At 39.1% G+C, this 23,823-nt stretch overlaps 2 protein-coding genes across 9 annotated transcripts in view; one reads left to right on the top strand and one right to left on the bottom strand.

The window, feature by feature from the left end:
- The first annotated feature begins 883 nt into the window (after positions 1 to 883).
- Positions 884 to 23,823, top strand: part of paqr3a (progestin and adipoQ receptor family member IIIa) — a 34,058-nt gene continuing 11,118 nt past the window's right edge. The window contains exons 1-7 of one of the 7 annotated variants that reach the window (XM_043696385.1): positions 884 to 1,438; positions 1,660 to 1,848; positions 2,372 to 2,534; positions 10,228 to 10,383; positions 11,539 to 11,736; positions 13,176 to 13,266; positions 14,061 to 16,306. In XM_043696385.1, the coding sequence (XP_043552320.1) occupies positions 1,664 to 1,848; positions 2,372 to 2,534; positions 10,228 to 10,383; positions 11,539 to 11,736; positions 13,176 to 13,266; positions 14,061 to 14,200 (933 nt within the window). In that variant the 5' untranslated portion in view covers positions 884 to 1,438; positions 1,660 to 1,663 and the 3' untranslated portion in view covers positions 14,201 to 16,306. Of the gene's footprint in view, positions 1,439 to 1,659; positions 1,849 to 2,371; positions 2,535 to 10,227; positions 10,384 to 11,538; positions 11,737 to 13,175; positions 13,267 to 14,060; positions 16,307 to 23,823 lie in introns of those variants that run through there. The other 6 variants (XM_043696404.1, XM_043696396.1, XM_043696375.1 and 3 more) reach the window with 6 other exon arrangements.
- Positions 20,235 to 23,823, bottom strand: part of bmp2k (BMP2 inducible kinase) — a 96,817-nt gene continuing 93,228 nt past the window's right edge. For both annotated transcript variants that reach the window (XM_043696310.1, XM_043696300.1), the window contains exon 16: positions 20,235 to 22,612. In XM_043696310.1, coding sequence (XP_043552245.1) covers positions 21,189 to 22,612 — 1,424 coding nt within the window. In that variant the 3' untranslated portion in view covers positions 20,235 to 21,188. The remainder of the gene's footprint in view (positions 22,613 to 23,823) is intronic.

The following is a 23,823-nucleotide window of genomic DNA, read 5'->3' on the forward strand; positions in this document are numbered from 1 at the left end:
GACACCCCATTTCAAAGCATTGCCTGACCCAATGCCCAACACTAGTGTCTTGCTAATACCAGTGTGTTTACTTTTTCATTGCTCAGCATTGGTCACCTTGGATATGAATAAATATTGTGAAGGAGGAAGTATTAAGATTAGATTAGATTACTTACAGTGTGGAAACAGGCCCTTCGGCCCAACAAGTCCACACCTACCCACCGAAGCGCAACCCACTCATACCCCTACATTTACCCCTTACCTAACACTACGGGCAACTTAGCATGGCCAATTCACCTGACCTGCACATCTTTGTGACTGTGGGAGGAAACTGGAGCACCAGGAGGAAACCCACGCAGACATAGGGAGAATGTGCAAACTCCACAGTCAGTCGTCTGACGCGGGAATTGAACCCGGGTCTCTGGCGCTGTGAGGCAGCAGTGCTAACCACAGTGCCACCCAAATGTTGTTGAGCATTCTTGGATACACGACTGGGCTCAGACGAAACATCTATTGCAGACTGCTAAAGCTGCAACAGGGGAAGAAATCATAGAAATTCTGGCCATTATTTTTCAGATCTGGGCAGAGGTGCAGGACACTGAAGGACAGCTGCATCTTAATGATAAAGAATAAATAACGGGCAGGTCAACCTTAACATAGTGGCAGCAAAGTTACAGGGGGATAAAACCTGGGGCTGTACAAATCACCTAACAGAATGATGTTTTGTGCTGTTTCTGAAAAAACACAGCCAATGAAGAAAGTGATAAGATGGCTAGGGGTCTGATCCAGTGTGACACCTCCCAGGATCTGGTCCAGCAATACACGACACCCCACCCCCCGCGGTCTGGTCTGAGCTGAGCTGATTTGATCCCCATACTCTGACCTAGTCTGACCCCGTCACGAGGGTAACCGTTGAGCCGGAAGTCCCCGCACAGATTCCATCCGGTTCAAAGCCTGAGGCCTCGGGCTCGAGAGAACAGAGTCCGCAGGGTCGGCCCTCACTGTCCCCACACCCCGCCTTCACTCACTGTCCTTCCCGGCCCTCACTGTCCCCACACCCCGCCTTCACTCACTGTCCCTCCCTATCGGTCCGGGTGACGATGTGTCGGTGGTGAAATGCCAGGTGGAAGTGTCCCCGTGTGCAGACGGCCCGGTGACGGTGACGGCCCGCACTGGTTAATGTAGGGGCGGGTGGGGGGACTGTCCCTGCGGCGGACCTTTCACTGACAGCGTTAACTCCCTCAGAGAAGTTACCGCGGGACTTTGTTAAACCAAACAATTTTTTTTGAAAAAAAAATCATTTACAATGGGTTATTTTGGAGCAGTTCTATAGCCACTTGATGGAACATTCACTTTGTTGAACTAATTTTCATAGGCATAAGGTGAGAAATATCATTAGCTTATTTCAGACTCCAGCATCATCTCCTAGCATGTTTCCACAATGTTGATTCTAAATAAGGTAAAATACCTCCAGATGAAAAGTATTATTGAATATTTTGCCAAGTGGTGTAAAATAGATTATTCAGAATACTGGAGACCTAAGAGATTCTTGTAATTTTTTTCAAATGGAGCAGCCTTTAATCGCTCATGATATTGTTAAAGGAATCTTATTGACTTAATCATACATTCATCATGTTAAAAAAACTTGACGTGTTCTTTTCATTTCTCTATTATTTCCAGCATCATGCCTCAGAAGTTGCTTAAAAGTGCCCATTATATTGAACTAGGAAACTACCATTATTGGCCTGTTCTTGTACCACGAGGCATCCGTCTGTACACTTATGAACAAATTCCATCCTTTCTTAAGGATAATCCTTACATTACAGATGGATATAGAGCTTATCTACCTTCAAAATTATGCTTGAAAAGGTAAATTATAGATTAAAATAAGTAAGATCTTTCTCAAATTAATTTTCATACATGTTTTGTATAGCAATGTATTTCCAGAATACAAATCAATCATTATCCCTCAAACAAAATTGTAAGCTATACTTTAGTAACTAATTTGGAAGTATTAAAGATCTGGTGCCAATCATAAAACTATTTAACCATTACGTGATAAATGCAATGTATCTGAAATGGTAAATGTACAAAATGTTAGCACATGTGCGAAGACATTTTACTTAGCTCTCCAGAAGATTAAGGAAATTAAGACAAAGAACTGCAAATGCTGGAGATCTGAGACCAAAATAGAAATTTCTGGAGAAACTCAGCAGGTTTGGAAGAAGAGTCAATGGACTCACAATGTAAACTCTGCTTTCTTCCCACAGATGCTGCCAGAGCTTTTGAATTTCTCCAGCAATTTCTGTTTTTGATTTAGGAAATTGGTTTAGTTACTCAAATAATTGTTCCTGTATTTTGCATTGGAATAATATAATACTTTCTTCTACAGTCTTTTCATCCTTTCTAATGAGACGGTGAATATCTGGAGTCATCTACTTGGATTTTTCCTGTTTTTCAGTCTTGGCATTTATGACATGACCACTGTACTTCCTGCGGCAAGTGCCTCTAGGGATGATTATGTTATATATTCCATATGTCTCTTCTGCTTCCAGGCAAGTAGTTTAGATATGTTTATCCATTAAAAAAATATATACGTTAAGGGAATGTTGGAATGCATGTCTTTTTTCCCTTCCATGTACAGTGGATACTCCAGTGACTATATGTCAGTTGACATTATGATCTGACCAGTATCCCTATTAAGGGACCATCCCAACATTCTTTTACTGTCAGTTGCCACGAAATAGAATGATGGTGTAAATTTTGCAGTTGACCCAGGTAGTAGATGTTGGTGAGGATTATGAAAGTGTCACATCCATACACTGATGTCTGAGTAAGAAAAGTATTTTCTCACTACAGCATTCAAATGTGCTAGATAGAGTAAAGTGTTACAGTTTTGTATTAGTAAAACAGGAAGAATTTCACATCTGTGCCTAGTTTATTTATTATCATTCCTTTACTTTGGTTCCAGAAAGAGTTTCATCTACTGTAAGTAGAAATGTTTATGCATGCTTAAAGTAACTTTAAAAAAAAAAAATTCATTCACGGGATGGAGTGATATGCTCTTGTCGGATGTGGGAGTTTAGGGAGAGTTTACAGGTTACTGAGGATTATGTCTGCAATAAATGCCGTTGTTTGCGAATCCTGTCAGATCAAATGGATCAGATCGAGAGATAATTATAGGCAATGAGGAAGTTACGAGCAAGGGGATGTGATGGATGACAGTTATAGGAAGGGGGAAGAGTTGCAAATACAGTCACATAGATGGGTTAGCTCCAGGAAGGGTAAGAGAGGTAGACAGTTCATGCAGGAGTCTTCTGTGACTATCCCCATTTCAAACAAGTATACTGTTTTGGAAAATGTAAGGAGTGATGGATTCTCGGGAATATAGCACGAACAGCCAAGTTCCTGGTATTGAGACTGGCTCTATTGCAATGAGGGGTATGTCAGGTTCCAAGAGATCGATTGCGTTAAGGGACTCTCTATTCCGACGTACAGACAGATATTACTGAGGCCAGCAGTGAAAAATCAGAAAGGTGTGTTGCTTCCCTGGTGCCAGGATTAAGGATGTCTCCGAAAGGGTGCGGAATGTTCTCACGGGGGAGAGGGGCCAGCAGGAGATCATTGTCCACATTGGAACCAACGACATAGGAAGGGAAAAGGTTGGAGATTCTGAAGGGAGATTACAGAGAGTTAGGCAGGAATTTAAAAAGGTCCTCGAGAGTAGTACTATCTGGATTACTCCCGGTGCTATGACCTGGTGAGGGCAGGAATAGGATAGAGCAGATGAATGCATGGCTGAGGAGCTGGTGTATGGGAAAAGGATTCACATTTTTGGATCATTGGAATCTCTTTTGGGGTAGAAGTGACCTCTACAAGATGGATGGATGGCACCTAAATTGGAAGGGGACTAATATAATGGCAGGGAGATTTGCAAGAGCTGTTCAGGAGGATTTAAACTAGTAAGGAGGGGTGGTGGGACCCAGGGAGATAGTGAGGAAAGAGATCAATCTGAGACTGGTACAGTTGAGAACAGAAGAGAGTCAAACAGTCAGGGAAGGCAAGGACAGAGCAGAAAACAAGGTAGGACTGACAAATTAAACTACTTATTTCAATGCAAGGGGTCTAACAGGGAAGGCAGATGAATGCAGGGCATGGTTAGGAACATGGGACTGGCATATCATAGCAATTACAGAAACATGGCTCCGGAATGGACAGGACTGGCAGCTTAATGTTCCAGGATACAAATGCTACAGGAAGGATAGAAAGGGAGGCAAGAGAGGAGGGGGAATGGCATTTTTGATAAGGGATAGCATTACAGCTGTACTGAGGGAGGATATTCCCGGATATTCAAACTGGGAAGTTATTTGGGTGGAACTGAGAAATAAGAAAGGGATGATCACCTTATTGGGATTGGAGCTTTTAATAGTAAGAGGGAAATTGAGAAACAAATTTGTAAGGAGATCTCAGTTATCTGTAAGAATAATATGGTGGTTATGATAGGGAATTTTAACTTTCCAAACATAGACTGGTGCTGCCATAGTGTTAAGGGTTTTGACAGAGAGGAATTTAAGTGTGCACAAGGAAATTTTCTGATTCAGTATGTGCAAGACTTGACCTACTCTTGGGAAGTAAAGCAGGGCAGATGACTGAGGTGTCAGTGTGGGACCACTTTTGGGCCGGCGACCAAATTCTATTAGTTTTAAAATAATGATGGAAAAGGATAGACCAGATCTAAAAGTTGAAGTTTTAAATTGGAGAAAGGCCAATTTTGACGGGATTAGGCAAGAACTTTCAAAAGCTGATTGGGGGCAGAGGTTCACAGGTAAAGGGACAGCTGGAAAATGGGAAGCCTTCAGAAAATTAATAAAGGGTATTGATGAGGGCAGAGTAGTAGATGTGATCTGTATGGACTTGAGTAAGGCTTTCAACAAGGTTCCCCATGGGAGACTGGTTAGCAAGGTTAGATGTCATGGAATACAGGGAGAACTAGCCATTTGGATACAGAACTGGCTCAAAGGAAGAAGATAGAGGAGGGTGGTGGTGCAGGGTTGTTTTTCAGGCTGGAGGCCTGTGACCAGTAGAGTACCACAAGGATCGGTGCTGGGTCCACTACTTTTCATCATTTATAAAAATGATTTGGATGTGAGCATAATTCCTACATGAAAGGAAACAGAACAAGGGGCACACTTCAAATAAGAAATCTCCCATTTAAGATGTAGATGAGAAGTAATTTGTTTTTGTAGTGTCAGTGGTATTTTGAACTCTCCTTCCCACCAAGCAGTGGAAGTTTGATCATTGCCAACTCAGCCTAGAAAATATTCAGTGAATGTCTTGTGGCATAGTGGATAAGTGTCCCTACCTCTGAGCCAAGCTTCGACATCAGGTCTCACTTGAGGGATAGATGTAATTATAATGTGGCCAAACAGCTTTGTTATATCGATCTGCAAATTCCTACCGACAGGAGAGATTCCTTGTTAGCCACAAGATGGAAAGAAATCAGAGCTTAAACCATCATTATTCATAGCACCACAGTGCAACATAACGTAAAAGTGGATGTTACCACACCAAATCAGTCAGGTGCTTAAAAGTGAAGAAGCAGCTCTGAGGTTATAGGAAGATATAGATGGATTGGTCACATGGGCAGATCAGAGGCAACTGCACTTTGAAAGAACAAGGAAAAGGATTACTTAATGATATTGGAATACTCAGAACCAGAGAGATCTTGGAGTACTTGTCCACAAATTCCCCAAAGGGGGCAGGATACTTGCATAGATTGTAAGAGCAGGGAGATTATGTTAGAGCTGGACAAAACTTTTGTTAGGCCACAACTGGTGTACTGCATGTAGTTCTGATCACCACACAATAGGATGTGATTGCATTGGAGGGATGGAACAGTGGTGATTCACCAGGATGTTGCCTGGGGTTAAGAGAGGCTTAGGTTATTTACTTTGGAGCAGAGAAAGCTGAGAAGAGAACTATTTGAAGTGTGTAAGGTTATGAAGACACGAACAGGGTCAATAAGAAGTAGCAATTCCCCTTAATTCTAGGGTTAATAACAAGGTGACAATTTTAAGATGCAGGGTAGAAGGCTTAGAAGGAAGTTGAGGAAAAGTTTTTCACCATAGGGTAGTGGGAATCAAAAGTGCACTGCATGGGAGGGCAGTAGAATGGGAAACCTCACAGTCTTTAAAAAGTACTTGAAATGTTATACCATTTAGTATAGATAGACCATCACAGACTTTAAAGGGCTTCTTCTGTGCTCTACAACTCTAACTCCATTTGTACTCCTTGGATGTGCCAGTTGGCGCAGTTAGTGTGACTGCTGTGGATCACGTCCACATCCTGTGCAAATTGGAGTGGATTTGAACTTACCTTGCCAGTAGTCTAATTCACAACATTAGGTCAGGCCTGCTTTCCAGCAGAGATGCCGAGGTGAAGAAGAATGGGATCTGTTTTTGATTGATGAGATTTAAAGGTTACAGGCTAGAAATCTGGAGTCAAGGCCTAATTGGATCAGCTATAACCTTAATAAATGGCAGAGCAGGTTCCACAGACCAATGGCCCTACAGCTTCTAATGTTCTGAACCATGATTAAAGTTGTTTTGCTTGAGCAGAGTATTCATGAACTACAAAAATAACTGCCAATGCACTGCATATATGTTGCAAGAAAGGCTTCAATGAACTATATTGCACTTATGGCAATAATGAAGGAGGTATGGGACCATTGTAAAGAGGTAGAAAGTGACCATTCACAAGTGATGAAATTCCATTAAGTGAAGTGAGGACCTGTGACAAGCAGTTAGCAACACTTCGAACAGTGGGTAAGGTAAGTACTCTGGCAGGCTGACTCAGACAGTGCTAGATTAATTGGATCTGATTGGAATTGCATCTTGCTGTTCTCCCAGGAAAGAAGCTAGGTGTATGTTGAGTCTCTTCTCAGTGATTAAGGGCCTTTTCTATTCTTATGTTTTAACATGGTATACAAATTGGTGGTAAAGTCAATAAAATTTGCAAAAAGCAACATCAGTAATTAATAAATTAACATGTATTCATGACAACAGGCCAGGTGTTATGTCAAGGCTGCAGCATGTGGAATTCCTGGATACTAGTATGATTGACCTCTACAGTGAGTGTTTGAAATTCCAAGCAGCTTCAGCACAGGGTTTGAGTTTGAAGCTGAACTACAGGCATTGGGATACATTAGGGAGGGGGTAGGTTATTCAGATTCTTAGTATTAGGAGGCAATCACATCACTTAGGATGGGGTCTTCTGATGTGGTAAGGAACCGAGAGGGCAGCAATGCAGCCTCTGCAATTGTGCAGTAGCTTTGAGTGGATTGTTTGGATGAGAATAGGTGCTGTAGGATGGATGAGCATGACATGGCAGAGGAAACCATTCAAGTCAGGGAAGCAATAAGGGCTGTAGTAGAAGATAATATAGTGAGAACAAAGAACCTTAAGCACAGGAACATGCCCTTCGGCTCTCTAAGCCTGCGTCGATTCAGATCCTCTACTTAAACCTGCCACCTATTTTCTAAGGATCTGTAACCCTTTGCTCCCTGCCCATTCATATATCTGTCTAGATACATCTTAAATAATGCTAACATTCCCACCTCTACCACCTCCTCTGGCAAAGCATTCCAGGCATCCACTACCCTCTGCATGAAGAACTTTCCACGCATATCTCCCCTAAACTTTTCCCCTCTCACTTTGAGCTTGTGACCGTTAGTAATTGAATCCTCCATTCTGGGAAAACGTTTCTTGCTATTAACCCTGTTTCCACCTGACATGATTTTGTAGGCATCAATCACGTTCCCCCCTCAACCACCTCCTTTCCAATGAAAATAATCTTAATCTATTCAACCTCTCCTCATAGTTAGCACCCTCCACCAGGCAACATCCTGGTGAATCTCCTCTGCAAAGCATCCACATCCTTTTGGTAATGTGGTGACCAGAACTGTACGTAGTATTCCAAATGTGGCCGAACCAAAGTCTAATACAACTGTAACATGACCTGCCAACTCTTGTACTCAATACCCTGTCAGGTGAAGGAAAGCATGCCGTGTGCCGCCTTGACCACTCTGCTAACCTGCATTACCACCTTCAGGGAACAACAATGGACCTGAACACCCAGATCTCTCTGTATATCAATTTTTCCCAGGACTTTTCCATTTACTGTATAGTTCGCTCTAGAATTGTATCTTCCAAAATGCACCACCTTGCATTTGTCCGGATTGAACTCCATCTGCCATTTCTCTGCCCAATTCTCTGCCCAGTTCTCCAATCTATCTATCTATATGCTGCTGTATTCTCTGACAGTCCCCTTCATTATCTGCGACTCGACCAGTCTTAGTGTCCATTTGCAAACTTGCGAATGAGGCAACCTAGACCTCCTTCCAAATCATTTATGTATATCACAAACAACAGTGGTTCCAGCACGGATCCCTGTGGGACAGCACTGGTCACAGGTCTCCATTTTGAGGGGGATTGATATTCCCCTCTGCAGCAAAGCGAGAGTCCAGATGTTTGTGTTTCTTTCGAAGGGGCTGGAAAGGAACTTACCATGTGAGTGGTTGTGATCCATGTCAGCACCAATGAAGTTTAACTAGGAAAGAGATGCTGCATAGAGTATGAAGAGTTAGGTACTAAACTAAAATGTAGAATCTCAAAGGTCATAGCTCAGGTAATAATCTAGAGATTATGTGCAAATTGGTGTCGGGTGCATAAAATTAAGAAGGGTACATGGCTCAAAGACTAGCATTCCGGGATTGTGGGTCGCTGGCATTAGTACTGGGGAAAGTCGAGGCTGTACCGTTGGGATGGTCTACACTGAATTGAGCTGGGAAGGGTGTTCTTGCAAACCTCATAACTAGAGAAGTAGAGATGATTTTAAACTAAATAGCGAAGGCAAAAAATCATATGAAAACATAATATACCAAAGAGTAGAGACAAGGTTAAGAGAAGAAAAGTAAGATGGAAAATGAGGGTGAGGTAGTGGCAAAAAGGAACAGTGTAGAAACAAAACTGTGAATACACCAACAGTCGAGATGAGATGTTAGAAAGATAAAAAGATAAAATTAGTGGCTCTGTATCTGAATATAGGTGACATTCATCAAAAAGTAACAAATTGATAGTAAACAAATATCAACTAATATCCATTACAGAGATGTGGCTGCAGGATAAGGATTAGATCCTGAATATTGAGGGATGTGTTATTCAAAAAGAATTCGAAGCTCGATAAAGGTGGAGAGAAGCACTGTTAGTCGAGGATAGCATTTGTGCAATAATTAAACATACCCTTGGTTCAGAAGATCGAGATAGAATTGGTTCAATTGGAAATTAATAGGGGAAAAAAGTTGCTAGTTGGAGTAGACTACAGTGGACAAAAGGTAGCCACAGTATACAAAAATAATATGGTTGTGATAACAAGATGCAATAATCAGGGTGACTTTAATCTACTTATTAGCTGAAAAAAAATCATATTAACATTAGCTTGGATGAGGAATTCATAGAATGATTTTGAGATCATTTCTGAGAGCAGCACGTTCTAAAACTGAGCAGAGAGTAGGTAGAAGTAGACCTAATCATCTAATAAGAGCAGATTGTGGTAAAGGCATCCCTTGGTAGCAGTGACCACAAGATTGAATTTTCCATCCAGTTTGAAAGGGGAAGATTAGGTTTAAGAGTAGCATTTTAAAATTAAATAAGGACGACAATGTGGGCATGAATAGTGAACTAGCTGAAGTGAATCAGTATACCAGGCTAGGTCAATAGAGATGCAGTGGTAGACATTTAAGAGGATATTTCAAATTTTTAAAATTATTCAATTTTCTGAGTAAGTATAATTCTACTGCTGAAAAACTTCAGCCCTCTTAAGAATCCAGTTAAAAAGATAAGCCTTTCCATTTTCAAATGTGAGCTGGTTCTCCTTAATTCTAAGTGCCCTCATACCTTTGCTTTTTAAACGCATCTGGACATGTTCACCACTTCAAGAAATTGTAATTAATGAAGATGGTTGCCTGGTTTTGTTTTTGACAACCATGTAAATATTAATATGACATTTTTATGACAAACTGTTTACTGCAGTACCACAATGTTATTGAGATGTATTTATAGTTGTGAACTGTAGCCATCAAAATCATTTTTCATGCTTGGTTAGATACTAGACAGCGTAGTAGATAATTTTCTTTGATACAGTTGTTACTGCATTTCTTTCCTTAGTTAATTTATAGTATTTGGTTTGTAGGTTTGTATGCTGTGCTCAGTGGGCTATCATCTATTCTGCTGCCATCGCTCAGAGAAAGCAAATAGACGCTGGATGGCCCTTGATTATGCTGGTATTGCCATTGGGATTTTGGGCTGCTATGTCCCTGCAGTATTCTATGCCTTTTACTGCAATGAAGTGAGTTTTTTGGCTCCACATGCACAAATGTTTTGAGTTGTCTTCACATATTGATGACATTTCTCTTTGATAACTGAATAACTAAGCCCTGATTGAAATTTGTGCTTTTTTTGACCGGAAGTCAACAAAATGACCATTGCATTGAGAAATGTAAGCTCCCTCTCTCAATTATGTTGTTGATGGGGGAAAGGGAAAAACATCTCGTGGCATACTAAGCTGCAGTCAGTATTTTCTTTTTGCTATTTTAAAACCTCAAGCAACAAAGTATTACTTTCCGTACCCCCTTCAAACTCCATTCCTTAGCTACTGACTTGATTCCTTTTCCTGGTAACAGTCAGATTAAATCAATATGTTCACAACTTTATCACTTTGATTCAAGTTGAACTTCTCATCACTAAGCCTGTGACCTCTGTGAATGTGTTACTGTCTCAGACTCCCTAAAACAGCTAAACTTATTAGTTCAACAAGTAACCTTGTCACTTCTAGACTCAACATTCCAAATCACTTCTGGCTGATCTCTCTCATTCTACTTTCCATAAATTTAATTATCCAATGCTAAGCTGCCCTTAAATCACACCATCCCATTTCTGTAAGCATCCTGTTTCCCTAAACTTGATTCGTTTCTGGTCAAGCAATATCTTGTTTTTTGAATTCTCCATTAGAGTTTTCAAATACCTCCATATCCCTGTAATTTTGTTCAGTTCCACAACCCTTTGAGATATTGGCACTCCTCTAATTTGCCATTTGTTTAAAATTTTAATTACTTCACCATTTGTAGCCATGTGTTCCCTCCCTCAGTACCAGCTCTACTTTGATTTCCTCCAAGACACTAGAATAACCCACTTTGACCAAATTTTTATCCCTTCTAATCCCTCAGTGCAAGTCTTGGTGTCGTACTGGTTTTATATTGCTCCCACAATATGTTTTAAGATGCTTTGTTACATTTAAAGGTGCTGTTTACCTGCAAATAATCCTAAATCTGATCATTGACTTTTTCTGTCTGGTTACTTAACTGACTAAATAAAACTACCAGTAATCACAACTTTCATAAATATGCTATCTTACTTAGTAATTCAATTAATGTGATAATCTATGTTTTTAACTCTGAAACCTAAACTTTTAATAGTTTGACACTTAAATTTGTTTTGTGGTTAGTATTGGCGACAGGTGTACTTAATAATGGTGCTGGCTATGATACTGGCAGTATTCTTTGCACAAATCCATCCATATTACCTCACAAAGCAGTGGTACAGCCTACGGGCGCTCATCTTTTGCTGTGTCTCTGTGTATGGGTTTATCCCAACAATACACTGGATCTGGCAGAATGGAGGGATGAACACACCAATTGTTCAGGTGAGTGAGATAAAATCAATTTAACATGTTTAATTAGTTTGAGGCAAACAAGAAATGAGTCAGTAAAGCATTAATTCAAGTGGTAAATAGTTCATTCTTTCCAATAACAATGCCTCAGGTGCATTAACAATTTACATCAAACTTAGCACAGTTTAACCTATAGAACCTATATCTGATCTTGGATATAGATATTCTGAACAAATCTGTTTAGCTTTAGGTAAATTTTTATTTGGTAGTTAGTAATAGGACCTTTTAATATTTTAAGGTAGGTGGTGCATTTCTGTGCTTATGATCCAACAAGGCATAGCAGAATAGAATACGTTCAAAGACGTATTCTATTCTATTCTAGAATACGTGACAGTACCATCAAGGAGGGGGTTCTGGTACAACCTGAATGTTTCTGTACTGAGAGTCTTCACATCCTTCCGAGAATTGGGGGGACATTGGCAGTTGCGGCCTGAACAGAATTTTATGAAAGTTCGTCCTAACTTCCTTTTCTGCTCTACGTCTCTGATGATCCATCTGTCTCAACATGCCCTACCACTTACAATGATTTGTGCAAACATACCCTCAGGTATGTATTATTTAGCAATAGAAGTTTGCAAGACAAAGGCATAATGGCTGACCATTAGAGCTAACAACTGAGTAGAATAGGTAATGAATAAGCTCATGTTTAATTGTACAGAGTGTATGTATATGGCTGAAGGAAATGAGGTACCTTGGCAAGGGACTGAAGGGATTAAAAATTGAGAACGATATTCTTAATTCAGAAAAGGATAGAGAGGTGAGAGTATAAACTGGCATTCTGAATGAGTCATATTTGGAAGGGACAAGACTGATAAGTGGAGAATTTTATCTCAAGTGATAAAGGTATGAAAGATTTGGTCCAGTTCAGGCTTGTGCTTTTGGCTGTTGTCCTTGGTATGCATGGATATGAGTTACATTAGAATCCTTGAATCAGTATAGTGAAGGAAGTCATTTTGCCTATTGTCAACTACTTTTATCCTGTCTTGCGAGATGACTGTACAGAAGAAACCCCTCCAATATTGGTGTCATTTCGTCTCACACCCCTCATACCACTTAGCACCTATTCTACAAAATCCCTCAGCCAGTCTATCCTAAAAAATAATCTTTGGGAAAATGTGTTCATTTATTTTCCTGTTCACTTTGTCTTAATACTGCTTTAGAAAGTCTCTCCTGCTGTTTTTCCACATGAAGAACATTATACCAGTGGAAGGTTTGTTAGAAATTACCATTACTGTACAGAAATTAACCCAAATTGGTTGTCAGCAATTAAATTGTAGTGTTGCATGAAGACCAGTGGTTCATAGCAGTAACTTAGTGAGATCCCTTCCTGTTGCTTTCATAGCTCACTTTGTTTGAAGCTTAATCTTAATCCTTTTGTGTAACTTCTCTTAACTTAATTACTGTCTTCCCAGGCATTTGTTCCACGTGTATTTGTGATGTATTTGATGGGTGCAGTAGCTATTTTTCTCTACGTTACGAAAATTCCAGAAAGATATTTTCCAGGTGGGTGTGCAGAGGCTAATTGGAATTTTGGAAAATCACAGTAGGAGAGCAAGTTACTTAACTAACCTCATAACACATTATTTGTCCAAGTGACATCCTAAAGCAATTTTTAAAATATTCCCAAAACAACCAAGTTTCAGCTTCATTAATAAGTAGTAATATCTGAAATATAGCAGAAGGAGATGAAGCTATATCAAAACTAAATTACTGAATCTGAGGGAACGAGAGAACAGTGGGGAGTAATTGGTACACAATATTTTCAGGATATTTTAGCATTCATTCTGGAAACTAGTCATGATTTGGAGATGCTGGTTTTGGACTGGGGTGTACAGAGTTAAAAATCACAACACCAGGTTATAGTCCAACAAGTTTATTTGGAAGCACTAGCTTTCGGAGCGCTGCTCCTTCATCAGGTGGTTGTGGAATATACGATCTTATACTCACAAGCACCTGATGAAGGAGCAGCGCTCCAAAAGCTAGTGCCTCCAAATAAACCTGTTGGACTATAATCTGGTGTTGTGATTTTTAACTCTGGAAAGTAGAGTTTCTAGCTTCAGAACAGTTTGCACAGTGATGTTAATTTCTCAAAGATTAATTTAAACTTTGTCCTTTCTTTACAAGAACGCTGTTTAAAAAGTTTTTTTTTAAGCTTTCATTTTTATAATTAAACAATTCAATAGCCAATGATGGTTTGTTCTAACATTCTTGGTTATAAAGTGACCAAACATGGTGCTAGTAACAGACTTCAGAGGAGCAAAGAGTAGGAGTTGCTAACATTTCTGTACCTTTTGCAGGTCAGCTCAACTACCTCGGTTCTAGTCATCAGTGCTGGCATATCCTTGTTGTATTGATGTTTTATTGGTGGCACCAAACTGGAGTCTATATCATGCAGTACAGACATGACCAACCCTGTTTAGAACTAATGAGTACATAATTGCAACATCAGTGTCTTGTGATTCGGTGAACAACTTCTTTAAAAGTGCCTGTTAAGAATCTGCAGAGATACACAAACAGAAAATGGGAAGGGATGTGTTAAAATTCTGTCAACCTAAATGTGCAGAGACCTCTTTACTTCCAGTTTTCAATAATTGTTACTTTAAAGAGGTCTCAACATCCTGCAGATATTTTTCAATAGCTTGATGTCTGTGGCATTTCTATAAATGAACTTACACCTTAAGGTGTAATAGTCATTCTTCAAACAATTTTCCTACCTTAATACAGAAAGGGAAAATCTGTATACACCTATGCAGTGGATCTCATTCAAGAACCTGCAAAGTGCAGGTGCTAAACTGGGCTAGAATTTCCAATTGCTAGTTGCAGTGACAGTGTGTGTATGCAGATTCATTTGCCCTATGACTATGTTTTAATGTTAGTGAGTGAATGGTTTTTAATCTCAGAATAGTACTCGACTGCATTGAATATCCTTGAATGGAAGTGGTTTGAGGCTGCCTCCCGGGGTACCTCACCCGTTTACACTGGATGAATATCAGCTCAAACAAGTGATCTTATTAAAACTGTACTACACTTTTGTATTAATGTACATTTGAAGCTGCTTTTCATAGGGAAAAATGTAGAATATTGTGTGCTATCTTCTTTCAAATGTATTTAAACAGGAGGTTGTTTAAGTCTTGTTCCCTCAAAGCTGGGAGACAAAGGAGAAGGCTACGGGATGTGGGAAAAATGAAATATTTTAAAAAGCCCTTGTATTCTGGAATAAATATATATATCTCCTGAAACAAAATCAGGGAAAGAATTGCTAACTACTTAATTTCCATCTCCAAGATGATGATTCCTGTATGTGAGAACAATGTAAACAAAATTGGGACGTCATTTGATCTTCATAGGAACAGACATTTAAAATGTTTGCATTTAGAAATAAGCATGATGGAAAGAATTTCATTATTAAAAGATAAAATTGCTTGATCAAGTCTTGCAGATGACTAAGGTTATTAGGAAGTAGTCTATTCATAACCAAAGTTTTATGCCATATTTCACTTTCTACCACATACCATCTTTCAGTCAAGTAGTTAGACAGGTAGTTTGCAATGCCAACAGTGGGTTTAATTCCCATCCGGCTGAGGTTACCATGAAAAATTCTTCTCAATCTCCCCTTGCCTGGGGTGTGCTAACCCTCTGGTTGAACCACTAGTTTTCTGAGAGCAGCCCTATGGTCTGATAGTCCTATGGTAACTTGACCTTCCACATTTCAAATATCATGGTGGAAGTGATGCTAATTTAGATACCAAATGTATAATTTTAGAACTGGATATTTTTTCCCCCTTCAGTTATGTTTAGTATGTTCTAACAGCTTGGCTGGCTAGTTGACTGGAGAAGTATAATCTGAGTTGACCATTTGCCTGAACCTTCAGGACAACTGTCCAATAAGTAGGAAAATTGAAATTTATAGTCTGATAAATGTAGAGGAAAACAGTCTTCTACTTCTGCTGTACCTCCTCATACAGCTGGATTGTCTTGGCACCTTGTTGTTTTTTATTGAATTAGCCAGCCAGTGCATTAGAACAGACTAGTCATGAAAGGCAATAAATCTCAAAAGGAAAAACTTAGACTCTTCAGGTAACACTATAATGATGTAGAAATTTATGCTGAGTACATCATTGACTATTAAAGGGTAAATTATACAATCTGTGCATCTATCCCAGAACTTCACACAGCACATTACAAGGTTTTAGGTTTACACTGAAATGTTAAACAAGAAGGGCAAAGTGCAATTTAAAAGTTGTTACATGCATTGAAAATGCATGTAACTAGAACTAGTATGGTTAGAAAATGGTGGTACATATTGGGAGTTGTAAATGTCATTTTTAAAACTTGCTCTTAAGTATCTGAATCACATGATTTGCTTGTCTTTTAAGATATGCATTTTACTCATCTGGAAAATTTATGCACATCCTGGAATTGGATGTCTATTTTGAAGGGTGACATGCAAGAAAAGATGTCTTCTGCCTGACAAATTATTGGGAGCTTAGTTTGTTTTTTCTCCTCTGTGGACAACTATCAATAAAACATTTTCCAACATGAATTATGACTCTTTAAAATGTTATTTAATACCTGCTTCATTAATTAGATAGGTGGTGGAATGAATCAAAACAGCTGGAGTATTTAAAATCTGACAAATATTGGAAGAGATGACAGGAGGAAAATCCAAAATTATTAACATCAGATCATTTTGAAAGAAATTGGGCTGTGAGAAATAGGACATAGCACACATTGTGTGAGCTGGCACGGTGGCTCAGTGGTTAGCACTGCTGCCTCATAGCACCAGGATCCCAGGTTAGATTCCAGCCTCAGGTGACTGACTGTGTGGAGTTTGCACATTCTCCCAGTGTCTGCGTGGGTTTCCTTCGGGTGCTCTGGTTTCCTTCCACAGTTCAAAGATGTGCAGGTTAGGTGAATTGCCCATTGTACTAGAGGGAGATGGGTCTGGGTGGGTTACTCTTCACAGGATCGGTGTGGACCCGTTGGGCCAAAAGGGCCCGTTTCCATATTATAGAATCTAATCTAAAGAACCAAGTTGACCAAGAGGTCCATGTAATCAGTGTAAAAACAGACTCTAAGTAAGAGAAACATATTGCAAGGGATATACACATCATGGTTATACTTCATTTACAGCATAAATAACTTTTATTTAAGGCAAAGTTGCATTATTAAACTTACTGGCAGACCACCTTCTCACTTGCACCCTCAACTAATTACATAGACATTGCAGAGGTCACAATAATACAGTAAACTTCCAGCATGACGGATATAATTTTTGCAAGTTTGAGAGTGCTGGTGAAAACAAAGTTTACTGCATTAAGTGAAAGCCGTAATCAATCTACAAAGCCAGACATTGAAATTCACCCCACCCCCCCAAAAAAAACCCAAGTCAGGGTGTAAAGATTAAAAGGTATTTTCTATTCAACCTGTTTAATAATGTTATTACACAACTGATAACAGATGGGATTTGAACCTGGGTTTCCTAATTCAAAAGATAGGGACACTTCCCCAGCACTACAATAGCCATGTGAAGATTAACAGTAGAAACCTAAACTGAGACAAATGCTGGAGATCACAGCTGATTAAGCGGCATCCAGGGAAGAAAAGCAAGCTAATGTTTCCAGTCCAGATGACGTTCGCTTCCTTTTTCTCCACAGATGCTGCCTAACTCGCTGTGATTTCCAGCTCTGTTTTCAGTAGAGATTCCAGCATTTGCAGTAATTTGCTCTATTATTCATTTAATTGGCCACAAAAATATGTAGTGCCAGAGGACTGGCAGGTGAGTACTGCTGTAATTCATCTTTAAGAATGAAGACAGAACATGTGCCAGAAATCATGGCTCAGTTAGATCAACATCAGTGGCAGGACAAATAGAAACCTGATTAGAGAGGTTGGAAAATAAAACCAGGTTGAGAACCACAGCAGAAATAGGAACATTAATTGAGAAAGAGAAACAAATATAGTGTGATTTCTAAAAAATTAGAAATCTAATAATCCACTTGTCACTACAGATTTCAAAAGGAAACATTTGCTTGACCAATGTTGAATTTGCGAGATGGTCAAGAGTAATAATGGTAAGATAGATGGCATGTATCTAGAATTTCCAAATAAATTACCCCATGATACTATAATGAATAACTGTCAGAGAATGTAGAGTAAAACCAGACAGTACTGTAGAAACTACAAGTCAAAGAGGGAGAAAGAGTTTGATTACTACTTTCGGGCTGAAATCAAAATGTTAACTTTCTCTGCCCAGATGTTCCTGCACCTGCTGAGTTGCTCCAACACTTTATGGTTTTATTTACAATCTCAAGCATTTGCAGTACATATTTTTCCTCCAAATCAGAGGATGTGGAGTTGGGACAAGTGGCAAAATGGATTGCGAGCTGGCTTCAAGATACAGAGTAAAGTAGGGAGTGTTCACAATTTGCATTAAATTTAGGTTTTGGAATCCAAACACTATTTCTAAGTTCACAGACCACACAAAAAATTCATGAAGTCAATATTGAGGAGGGCTGCAACAATTATAGTGAGACTAACAAAATTGTAATCTGTGTTGTGCCACAAGGATTGGGTCCACAGCTTTTTGTCATTTATATAAATGATTTAGATGTTAACACAGGAGGTATGGTTAGCAAGTTTTCAGATGATATCAAAACTGGAGGTGTAGTGGATAGCGAAGGTGGTTACCTCAGAATACAACGGGATCTTGAGCAGATAGTCCCAGTGGGCTGAGAAGTGGCAGATGGAGTTCAATTTAGATAAATGTGAATTTTGGGAAGGCAAAGCAGGGCAGGACTGATACATTTAATGGTAAGGTCCTGGGGAATGTTGCTGAACAAAAAGACCTTGGAGTACAGTTCCATAGTACTCCAAAGTAGAGTCTTAGGTAGATAGGATAGTGAGGGCAGCACTTGGTATGCTTGCTTAATTGGTCAGAGTATTGAGTGTAGGAGTTGGGAGGTCACGCTGCGGCTGTACAGGACGTTGGGTAGGCCACCTTTTGAATTCTGTGTGCAATTCTGGTCTCCCTGCTATAGGAAGGATGTTGTGAAATTTCAAAGGGTTCAAAAAAGAATTACAAGGCTGTTACCAGGGTTGCAGCTATAGGGAGAGTCTGAATAAGCAAGGGCTATTTTTCTGGGAGTGGTGGAGACTGAGGGGTGACCTTGTAGAGGTTTATAAAATCACGAGGGCATGAATGGGGTGAACAGACAAGGTCTTTTCAATGGGTTGGGGGAAAAGAATCCAAAACTAGAGGGCATTGGCTTAAGTGTGAAGGGAAAGATTTAAAAGGGATCCAAGGGGCAACTTTTTCCACACAGGGTGGTGCCAGTATGGAACGAGCTGCCAGAGGAAGTGGAGGAGGCTGGTACAATTACAACATTTAAAAGCTATCTGAATGGGTACATGAATAGGAAGGGTTTAAAGAGATATGTGCCAAATGGGACTATTAATTTCGACTATCTGGTTGGGATGGAGGACTTAGATCAAAGGGCCTGTTTCTATGGTGTACAGCTCTAGGACTCTGTGTAATATGCCGCCTTAATGTATTTAAAGGTAGGCTTGACAAATGAGGGAAATGGAAATGTGGTTACAATGGTAAGTTAGAAAAGATGGGATGAAGCTGAAGTAAATTAAGACCATCAGCATGGTCTGTTTGTGCTGTATATCCTTTTATATGTAATCCTCTATATTGCAGGCAGCTGATTCACTACTGTCCATTTTGTGCCCCAAATTAAATTTCACTTAACTGTTGGCTGGGCTCAAAGTAGTGAGGTTTTAATGGCTCACGTCTCCCATGGGAGTATAGTTATCAAAGTGATTCTCCTTTTGACTGACAATTTAATATACAATAAATGAGGATTCCATTCCAGTAACTTGTACAGAATGAATACTCTGCCCTCATTTAAATAACCAACATTGGTATTACTATTTATGTAGCCACTATGACTCTGCTTGGATCCTGCATATCTGTTTAAAAAAGTTCTTCTTTTTTCAACGTGTTGCTCTTCACAGTGTTGCTTATTGAGCCGAAGACATAGTCATATGTTGGAAACGTGCCCATTATCTTTTCTATTTCTTTGGGAAAATATTGTAGATTTCTCTGTCAACTGATTTCTTCTGATTAACAAGTATTCTTCCACACTGGGGAAGACATCAATCCTTTTATTTTATTCCTAATACAGACATAGAATGAGCAGTATAGCGGTGCAAAAAAAAAAAGGATTGTGATGTTTTGCACAATATGAACTATAGATATCATGTCTAATGAGTGACCAATCTGCTATTACCAATTTTGCAGCCTATAAGTTGAATCTCACCATGATTATTCGCTATTTTATCATAATACTCAATTTTCACAAATTTAAAACAGGAACATAGTTAAATTAACTGGAGTTTGAGATAGCTTGAAGTAAAAGTTCTCTGCTTTCCTTAATAAAAATGAAGTAGTCAGTCCATTATAACCATAACTTCAAGTGGAATTTATTGCTTCATTGGAAAGCAGTTATGAATATAAACAAAGGGAATATGGGAAACCAAATCACTAATCATATTGTTAAAATGAAAACTGAAGTTTGCAAAGAAAACAGTAAATATCAGAGCTCTCAGTGTGTTAAGCAATGGAAAGAAAACCATAAAGCAGACTGTGATCAATACAAAATGATAAATTTAACAAATTATAATTAAACTAATAATATGAAAAAGGAGACTTGCTCACTTTCAAGTCCAAGTCTGAAAAGTGCACTTTTTAAACTTTTATCGCAGCAATAAAAATAGACTATATGCTGGATGTTTGATTTCCATTCACACAGAAGCAGCATAGCTGAACACAAGCTTTAAAACACAAAAATACAGGGGCATTTCAAATCCAGCTTTAAGCATATAAGCCTTGACTTTTTAAAACTGTGGCTGGATATTCTGATCACTTGACTAGCAGCAAAACACATTCTGATATTATGCTAGTCCGAGGATTAGGAGCATATTCCACATTGGAATTCATTCTGAAACCCTTCACCTCAAAAACCAAAATACGTAATTTACATAATCAAATTCCACAGTCTGAAGGCATCAAATCTCTTTCTAATATCAATCTCAAAGGTTAACGGGTAGTTGCAGTTCTGTTTTGTAACAATCATGATCATTTTCACTAAAATTTAAGGTTAATTTTTAAAAAAAAGATTTGTTGCAGTAAGTTATAAATTTTGTAAAATGCAGAATTAAGAATGAAACAAATCTTACACAATCTAATTCCAGATAATGGAAATAAAAATTTAAAGAGAGAGTGTCAGCTGGGATATCCCCATCTACAATGGCTCAGAGGTATTGTGTAGCATTGGGGAAAAGGTAATAAGGCCTTATGGTGGAAAATGAGTTTTGAACAATGTACATATGGAATCTGTTGTACTGGAAGACTACTTATTTTACTGTTTGGAAGGAAATGGTGCTGCACCAAATGGATCAAAGTCACTGTGTTGCTGTGTAACAGTACATAATACTAGTTCAGTAAAGGGCACTGCACCAAAATCATCTGTTGTTAGCCCTTCTCCAGTGAGAAATGCTCCATGTACAGAACCTGGTCTAGATCTGTTTGCAACTGGAAGGTGTTCTCCTCGACAATCACTTAGCCCTTGATACTGAGTGTTTCTCAGAAGTTCTTGTGGATGGAATGGTTTGGCACCAAAGGGATCGAGCAGGCTTTCATCAGCAGGCAATGACTGACATTTCTCCTTTCCATCAGTAAGCGCCACACCAATATTCTCTTTAGAGTCAGATATATTAAGGAGTTCATTACTACTTTGTGAATCACGCCTCCCTACTTTCTTGTGCCTACGCACCCGCTCTGGAGTTCTATAGGTAGGTTTGGAAGGTTTTCTTGTCGTCGTTGGTGTGCCATGATGTCGCTTGCCAGTTCCACCAGACGATTCTTGTTTGGTACGCCGTTGCCGAGATGAAAGTTTCTGTAAACTGCGTTGCTTCATCTTGTGCAGTTGACTGGCTGTGATCTCTTCAAAAGGAACATGCCCAAACACATCCTCATTGCTTTCCTTTGTGTACTGTATAGCCTGAATTGGCTGGAATGGAGTGGAACCAAACATATCTACATCATTAGGTGAAATAGGTGGTGTTTGTGTGAGAGTACCCTGACTATATTGAACAGTTGGAGTTAATTTCTTAGTAAAAGGTGCATTACTGAATACATCAAACTCTTCCTGCTCTTTATGACTGACTGATTTGAAGCACATCTTCTGAAAATTCTCTTTACTTTCCAATCTTTCGCTGGGTTGTGCAGGCTGATGCAAACCAACAAATGGCACCGCACCAAATATATCAACTTCACCCTGTAATGGTTTGCTCCCTTTAACTTGAGGTGAATCTGGAGGGGTGATGAGAGCTGTTGCTGATTCTGCACTTGCAATACTTTCAGCATCAGCATTGTATTCTAAACCAGGTTCTGCTATAGTATACATCTCTTTCTGTTCATAGTCTGAATCAGAGCTGTGTTTTTCTTCTTCATCCACTTCATCTTCATCAGAGTCCATTAGCAGAGGTCTCTGCCCAAAGGTTTCTGCTTCTACATCAATAAATTCACCTTGTTCACTGTGGAACTCCTCCTCCTCTTCTTCACTGCTCCGAGGGGTAGGTGGGTCAGACTCAAAATCACTGTCGGAGTCTTGACTTTTCTTATTATGGTCCTGCTGCATGATTAAATTTGAGTCATTTTTTCTCTCTTCCTTGCTCTGACAATTAAGTGGCAGGACACCATGTCCTAGTTTGTCAATTTTAAATCCACGCTCTGAAACAGTCCTTGAAATTGGTGCATTTTCTTCACTTCTTCCATTTGAACCTAAAAAAAATTAAAAATATTCATCATTATGAAAATATTACAAAATCACACCATTACAAAAATTAAAGAATAAACTGAAATCATCGAGAGCACTAGTTTTCACTCAAACCTAAATTAAAATCCAGCTCAGAAAAAAAATATTTCAACTATAAATTGTCAGGATCTTGTCCAAAATGAGTTTGGGCAGTTTAGTTCAATTTCTAGTTGACAAAATAGGCCCTAATTTAGGAATCTTGTGCAGAGAGACCTCAAGGACAGCTGATGTTTTAAGAATGTAACAGGAGAATACTGCTGAGGCAGTGTAGAAAGTCTTTTTTCTCCCTCTCGTGCTGAACCCTGCAAATGCTTGACACTTGCTGCTCCAAATGTAAACAGTTTAATTCCTCTGTATTAAATACAACAACTTAAGTAGCACATACACAGAAGAAAAGCATTTCATTACAAGCATCTGAAAGCATCTAAAAAGTCTACATTTGAGGTACAAAAACTAGAAAAAAAAGGCAAAAATCTTAAATATTTTTCAAGCTAGTACTGAAGCACAAACCAGGTTAGCAAGTAGATTTTACTATTTTTCATGAGGGATTAGAGTAGGAAAGTCAAATAAAATGGAATCTGACTTACTGGGACATCTGCATCAATTTTAAAACTCTCAATGAAAAAATATCTTTCGACAAAGTAGTGTCAATTAAACACATCGAACAGGTCAAGCAAAACTATAACGGTGATAAAAGTCAAGATATGTGGATGGTGAAAATCTGAAACAAAATCAGTTCTATTTTTAATTCATTTTTGGCTGAGGGCATCTCTGACCAACATTTATTGTCCATTCCAGGTCAGTTAAAAGGTCAACCACATTGCTGTGGGTCTGGAATCAATGTAGGCCAGACCTGATAGCGATTGCAGTTTCCTTCCTTCAGGACTTCAGTGAACCATTTGGGTTCTCCCGACAAAATTGACAATGATTTCGTGGTCATCATTAGACCTATATTTCAAATCCATTATTTGCTATGGTGGGATTCGAACCCAGGTTCCCAGTACAGTATTTGGGTCTCTGAAATAATAATCCAGTAATAATATTACGAAGCCATTACCTCCCCTAATATGGAATTGTTTTTAGTTGGGCAGAGTGAAAAGAAGCAATTAACTTTCAGCTTAAATGACTTCACATCAAAGGTTATGAACCGAACAGCTAAATTTTGTTTCTTTTTTCA

Source organism: Chiloscyllium plagiosum, chromosome 1 (assembly GCF_004010195.1).
Source record: "Chiloscyllium plagiosum isolate BGI_BamShark_2017 chromosome 1, ASM401019v2, whole genome shotgun sequence".
NCBI classification, from domain to species: domain Eukaryota; kingdom Metazoa; phylum Chordata; class Chondrichthyes; order Orectolobiformes; family Hemiscylliidae; genus Chiloscyllium; species Chiloscyllium plagiosum.